Source organism: Propithecus coquereli, unplaced genomic scaffold (genome assembly GCF_000956105.1).
Source record: "Propithecus coquereli isolate 6110/MARCELLA unplaced genomic scaffold, Pcoq_1.0 Scaffold239, whole genome shotgun sequence".
In the NCBI taxonomy this organism is placed as follows: Eukaryota; Metazoa; Chordata; class Mammalia; order Primates; family Indriidae; genus Propithecus; species Propithecus coquereli.
The window spans coordinates 1,733,400-1,740,568 of NW_012147941.1; the positions used below are offsets into that span (position 1 = coordinate 1,733,400).

General features: G+C 51.7%; 1 protein-coding gene across 1 annotated transcript in view; it reads left to right on the forward strand.

Moving 5' to 3' along the window:
- The first annotated feature begins 513 nt into the window (after positions 1–513).
- FGR (FGR proto-oncogene, Src family tyrosine kinase) overlaps positions 514–7,169 on the forward strand; it is a 14,946-nt gene continuing 8,290 nt past the window's right edge. Inside the window, 5 exon segments of the mRNA XM_012645998.1 lie at positions 514–577; positions 1,473–1,717; positions 2,216–2,318; positions 3,046–3,174; positions 6,037–6,061. Coding sequence (XP_012501452.1) covers positions 1,486–1,717; positions 2,216–2,318; positions 3,046–3,174; positions 6,037–6,061 — 489 coding nt within the window. The 5' untranslated portion in view covers positions 514–577; positions 1,473–1,485.

Here is a 7,169-nt window from a genome sequence, read left to right on the forward strand (position 1 = left end):
GGGCCTGTGGTGAGCTGAGCGCAGCTTCATAGGAATCTGGCTGGAGAGATGGGTCTAACACAGGAAAATACGCATGTCCGAGCGTGTTAGTCTGCTAACCCGAGGCAGCCACATGTATATGTATATGTGCATATGTCTGTGTACACGTGTGTGTGTGTGCATATGCTTCTGTGCTTCAGAGCCTGGGCTTGTGTGTGGTGGCGTTGGCAAGCAGTCATGCAAACGTGTGCTGTGAGTGTGGTGTGACTGTGTGTTGTGTGACGGTGTGAGTGTGTGTCCATCTGCTGGTGTGTCAGGTGGGTATGAGTGTGAGAGAGCTGGTGTGGGCGGTGTGTCCTATGTGAGGGTGGCTGTGTAATGTGCCAGGGGTGGTGGGAAGGAAAATGAAGGCGGAAATCATGCTGGGGCAGAGCCCAGGCCTTCTGGCTTCCCGAAGAGGGCAGGAGCTGGGCAGCCGGCTGGCAGGGACGTTGGCAGGGCCTTCATCTTCCATGTCCTTCTGTCTCGCCCTCAGGTCTCTGGCCCCTCCCAAGGACCATGCCGCAGCCCCACTGACCCAGGAGCAGGAGCCTGAGGGGTGAGTGGAGGGTGGGAGGGGAATGAGGGATTTCAGGGCCAGAAATCAGGGTGGGGGTGGCCTTCCTCACAGCCCCCTCCTCCTACAAGGGCCCTGTTGCTAGGTAACGGTTGGGGGAGCCAGAATGAGGCAGCTTGAGAGGCTGGAGGCTGGACCCACGACAGGAAATGGCCTTGATCCCCCTCTGCAGGGAATCTCCAGGTGCAGGCACAAAGCCCTCACACACACTCCAGCACAAACACATGCGCCTCCGCAGACATGCACACACGCAGACCCACACAGACACAGGCGCCCTGCTCCCACACAGAGCTCCATACACACTCCCAGACACACAGACACAGAGACAACCACTCACACACACACAGGCACACACACATGCTCACACAGAAACACACACATACTCACACGGTCTCATAGACATGCACACACACAGCCGAACATGCAGAGACTTTTACGCACACAGTCATATGCACACAAACATGTACACACAGACACCACAAAGAACTGCACACACACACACACTGACAAGCAAACTCACACATATTTAGAGACACACAAAGACACACATATACAAACACACTGAAGGAGTCGCAGAAACACAACATATCAAAGCAACAGGAAGGAAAAATATCCAAGTAAGCACGGCAGCATCTCCGTGCAGAAAGCCAGCCCCGGAGACATGGGTGGGAGTGGATGGGAAGAGGAGCATTGAGGAGCCACATACTGGGAGGCCAACCCAGCGTGCAGAGCCTTATCCCCACAGGGTGGCCCCAACCCAGGCCTGAGAGACAAAGCCGCGTGCCTAGGTGAGTGCGTACGTGTGTGTGCACTTATGTGTACGTAGGGTGGTGCACCTGGCAGGGGCCCCTGAGTGAGGCATGCCCCCATTCTGTAGCAGGGAACCTGGAATGGGCTGTGTGTTCTGCAAGAAGGTGGAGCCCGGGCCCAAGGAGGATGCTGGCCTGGAAGGGAACTTCAGGGGCTACGGGGCAGCAGACGGCACAGCAGACCGCTATGGCCCCGACCCCACTCTGGCCCGGCCTGCGTCCTCCTTTGCACACATCCCCAACTACAGCAACTTGTCCCCTCAGCCCGCCAGCCCCGCCTTCCTCGATGGTGGCACCATCAGAGGCATCTCAGGTGAGTCCCATGGGCCAGAGGCAGGTGCCACCTGGACCCTGGGAGAAACTGGGGCAAGGGGAGACGTGGACTTGTCCTTAGGAGCCTCCAACATGATGTGGGAGACACAACCCTGAGGAGGGAGTATGGACGGCCCCACCCTCGGAACCCCAGTCTGAGAGGGGGACCCGATGACAGATGCAAGTGGTGCCACTTGCCCTCTTAGGTGCCACTTCCCTAAGAGGTGGGAAGTCTTCCTGGTGGGGAAGAGGAGGGGTGGGCAACATGGGACTCCCCATGCTCTCCCCAAGGGGAGAGATGTGCATAAAGGTGTTTGTCCTGAACCCATGGGGTGCCGAGGTGTGGAGCCCAAATCAGAAATTGATTGGACTCCAACAGCCTTTGGGTACAGGGCGCAGTAGCAGTGGGGAGGCACTGTGCCTGGCTGGGCAACAGGAATCTGGGATACAGACCCCCCTTGGTGCTTCTGTCCTGTGCCCTACTCTACTGACTCTGCAGGGACCGGGGTGACCCAGTTCATTGCCCTGTATGACTATGAGGCCCGGACAGAGGATGACCTCACCTTCACCAAGGGTGAGAAGTTCCACATCCTGAACAACACGTAAGTGACCAGGCCACCTAGCTCAGGGCATGGCATGGACTGGAAGCAGGCCCCAGACAGGAGTCCTACTTACCCCTGTCCTCAGAAAGCCTAGTTGAGGACACATATGCATGACAATGAAAACCCTAGGTGACTACTGCTGTGATGGGGAGCATGAGGAACTATAGCACAGAAAGAACACCAAACAAGGTCCCCAGCGTGGTGGTGATCAGGGAAGACTTCCTGGAGAAGCTGATTGTTAAGCTGAGACTAGAAAAATGAATAGACAGTGAAGGAAGAGGTGAGAAAAAAGAAAGAGTGAGAGAGAATGACAATAAATGATGACTTCTAGAAATCACCAAGTGGTTCAGTCTAGGTGGTCCATAAAGTATGAGATGCAGAACAGAGGGAACAGAGGCTGGAGAGGCAGTTGAGAGAAGATTCTATGAGGCTTTTTAAGCCACATGGAGGAGTCTGGATTTTATCCAGAAAGAACTACGTAGCCATTGGGGGATTTTCAGTAGGATTGTGCCATAGTCAGCTGTATCCCCAGACCCTAGCCCAGCTGAAGAGCTAGAGGAAGAAGCCAGGAGGCCTAGATGTCCCCAGATTTATTCCTTCTGCAGGGAAAAGCCCTCCTGGGGCAGCTGCAGGAGGCTGGGGGCTCAGCAGACAAAAGCCCCTGGAGGGTGTCCAAGGTGAGTCCCTGCCTGGTGCCTGCTGACCACCCTCTATTCTGTGCCTACAGTGAAGGTGACTGGTGGGAGGCTCGGTCCCTCAGCTCTGGACAAACTGGCTACATTCCCAGCAACTATGTGGCCCCTGCGGACTCCATCCAGGCTGAAGAGTGAGTGGGGACTGGGGGAAGGCCAGCCCTGTGGACAGGGCCCTGGAGTCCAGACTCCAAGTCCACCTCTGGGACAAGTCATTGCTCCACTCCAAGCCTATCTCCTTATCTATAATTTCATAAGGCCATTGTGAGAACAAAAGAATATAATAAGGATAATAATAGTAAATAATAGTTTTATAGCATGTGCTATGTTCTGGACACTATTCAGAGGGCTTTCTGTGTATTAACAGAGTTAGAATCTGTGGTTATCTTATTTTACAAATGAGAAACTGAGGCACAGAGAAATCCAATATCACGCCCCAGTTCACATGGCCAGGAAGTGGTGGAGCTGGTCTGTGAACCCAGATAGACCCGCTGCATTTGCTAAGCATTGTACATGTCACTTCTCGATGGTAACAGCAGCATATGAGCTTTAAAAAATTGTAAAGCGCTAAACATAGGCAAAGGAGCATTATTTCGGTTTTTCTGTTTGTTTGTTTTGGGTTTTTTTGAGACAGAGTGTCACTCTGTTGTCCAGGCTAGAGTGCAGTGGCATCACTGCAACCTCAAATTCCTGGGCTCAAGCGATCCTCCTGCCCCAACCTTGCGAGTAGCTGGGACTGCAGGTGTGTGCCACCATGCCCAGCTAATTTATTTTATTTTATTTTTTGTAGAGATGGGGTCTAGCTGTGTTGCTTGGACTGGTCTCAAATGCTGGCCTCAAGCGATTCTCCCGCCTCAGCCTCCCAAAGTGCTAGGATTACAGGCGTGAGCCACCGCGCCAGCCTACTTAGTATTAATTCCATTATGGAGGCAGGAAGTGACCATTCATGGAGTACCTTCATATACTTGAGACACTACAAGAGCTGCTTTACTTACCTTGATTCATTTAACTCTCACAATAACATTATCGATATTATTATTGTCCCCATTTTACATATGGGAAAACTGAGGCTCATAAGAGCTTTTTAGAATCTATCTTCACATATACCACACATACATAAGGAAAGAAGGGATTAAAGAGACTTTGCAGTGTGGGAATCACCAGGACTTGGTGACTGATTTGCTATTGGGCTGTGGGGATTGGGAGGGATCAGGGGTGACTCAAAATCTTCGTAAGGAGCTGAGTGGATGATGGTGCCATTTGCTAAAGTGCGGAGCACAGGAGCAGGTACGTGGGTTCTGGTGGGTACTTGCTGGATTGAGGTTCATGGAGGGGAACCCAGGTGGAAGAGGCTGCCAGCAATTAGATTAGGTTGCCCCTTGCCTGGCGGATGCCCAGCCCATGCCAAGCTGTGCCCCTGAATTAGCCCAGAGGAAGGGGCACCTTTTCCTAATTGGCACTAAGACTCCTTAGTTTGCTTGTTGTAGCCCTTGCAGAGGGCACACCTGGGCTGGGGTAGACATTTGGGGCTCATTAAAGATGATACTTAAAGCTACATAGAAGGGTGAAGGAAGAGGGAGGAGAGTGAGAAAGAGATTGGCCCTACCTAGGACCCAACTTTGGGGAGAGCTACCCTTGCAGGGGAAGGAGCCATTGGAGAAGTGAGGAAAACCAGGCCAGGCCAAGTCACAACAGCCTAGAGGACAGAGAAGTTTCAGGAAACAAGAGAGGGAGTGTCAGAGGCTACCACTGGATTTGGCAACCATGGGTGACCTTGGTGAGAGGTTTCTCTGTGTGAAGTGGGGGTGGAGGCCAGAGAGCAGAGCCTGGGAGGGAGTGGGAGGTGCGAAAGTGGAGACCCAAGTGTGAAACGCTCTTTCAAGTGAAAGGAAGGTGAGAAGATAGAGCAGAATGTTGGTGACAAGATGGAAGTTAGAACAGTTTCGTTTAGGGAAGGAAGAAATGCGGGCATGTTTAGAGGGTGCTGGAATCGGGAGGCTGCAGGTGGGGGCTGCTCGTGGGGTGGGGGAGTGTCTCTGAGCAGAAGGGAGTGGACAGGGTTCCGAGCTCCAGTAGGGGGAGGGTTGCAGGAGGCATGAAGGAGAGGGGAGGTGATGATGCAGAAGGCAGACGTGGGTGGGGGGAGGGTCCTGCTTGTGTCCACATCTTGGGGCAGTGTCACAAAGCTCTGAGAGGTGCTCTGTGCCGTGTTGTGGTTAAGTGTAGTGTTGTGGTCAGGAGCACAGGACTTAGAGAAGACAGCTTAGGTTCCTGTTCTGGCAACACAGCTTAAGAGCCATGTGCCCTTGGGCAAGTTGCTTAACCACTAGATACCTCAATTTCCTCATCAGTCTAATGGGGTTAATAATAGTACCTACCTCACGACATTGCTGTGAGAGTTAAATGAATACTTATATGTATTACAGCAGAGCCTAACACAAAATAAGTGCTGTTACTTATAAGTGCTGTTACTAAGCTACTGAGGAGGTAGCTTAGCTAATGTTGCGTGTGTGAATAGGGCTTTGAAAAACTTAGGAATGTGTTCTGTCTAAAGTATCCTTCAACAGTTCCTCCTTCTCCCTCCTGCTTGCCCTCCTAGACATGCCTCTTGCCAATGCCTTCTCCTGTTCCCCAAACTGTGCCTAGAACTCAGGTGTGGACTATCCCAGAGTTCATTGAGAAGTTTACCTCCCTTGATTTGAAAACTATGCTCCTTTTAATTCAGCCCACGATGGCCACAGGCCAGTTTAGTGATCATCTGAGTCTTCTATGACACCTGTGGTCACTTTAACTCTCACAGTCTACTTGCACAGTTAGTTTAGGGCTATAATTCAATCCCAGAAAGAATCCCCAAGAGAGACCAGGAATGGTTGAGGTGTGAGGTTGAAGCTGAGACTTAGGACAACATCAAGTTTAAGAGAATAGGGGAAAAATAGCAATCAGAGCCAGACCGGAGCAGTCAGAAAGAGGGAAAGGAGCCAGGCATGGTGGCATGCCTGTAGTCCCAGCCAGTTGGGGAGGCTGAGGCAGGAGGATCACTTGAGCCCAGGAGTTCAAGGCTGCAGTGAGCTATGATCGTGCCACTGCACTCCGGCCTGGGTGACAGAGAGAGACCCCATCTCTAAGAAGAAAGGAAGAAAGAGAGAGAGAGCAAGAAAGAAAGAGAGAGGAAAGAAGGAAGGAAAAAAGAAAGAAAAGAGGAAGGAAGGAAGAAGGGAGGAAGGGAGATAGATTTAAAAAGAAAGAAAAGAAAAGAAAAATAAAGAAAGAGGGGCAGAGAAGCAGGACATGGTGTTGTTCTGGAGGCTAAAGCAGGAAAGGGTTTGGGGCGGGGTTCAGGGAGGGGTCTAGGTGACAGTCTGGGGTGGTGAGAAAAGAACTACGGTGAGCCGCAGAGGATTTTAGGTAGAGCTCATCCGCCAGCCTGTGGGAAGGGCACTTCCCCTCTCTGAGCCTCAAGTTCCTCATCTATAAAATGAATGCATGGAGGGGCTCTAGTGGGACAGACTAAGGGTCCGTGACACCCTGAGGAGGTCACTGGTGACTGGGGTTCTAGCAATTTTTTTATTTATTTTTTTTGAGTCAGAGTCTCCCTCTGTCGCCCCTGCTAGAGTGCCGTGGCATCAGCCTAGCTCACAGCAACCTCAAACTCCTGGGCTCAAACGGTCCTCCTGCCTCAGCCTCCAGACTAGCTGGGACTACAGGCATGCGCCACCGTGCCCAGCTAATTTTTTTTTTCTATTTTTAGTAGAGACGGGATCTCCCTCTTGCTCAGGCTGGTCTCAAACTCCTGGGCTCAAGCGATCCTCCCACCTCCCAGAGTGCTAGGATTCCAGGTATGAGCCACCGCACCCGGCCTATTTTTTATTATTTTTTAATTATCAATCCTGACCTATCTATGAGTTTCCCTTGAAGTAAAATTACTAGAACCAAGCTGGGTGTGGTGGCTCACGCCTGTAATCCTAGCACTCTGGAGCTGGAGGTGGGTGGATCCTTAGAGCTCAGGAGTTTGAGACCAGCCTGAACAAGAGCAAGACCCCGTCTCTGCTAAAAAATAGAAAGAAATTACTTGGACAGCTAAAAATATATAGAAAAAATTAGCCAGGCATGGTGGTGCATGCCTGTAGTCCCAGCTACTCGGGAGGCTGAGGCAGGAGGA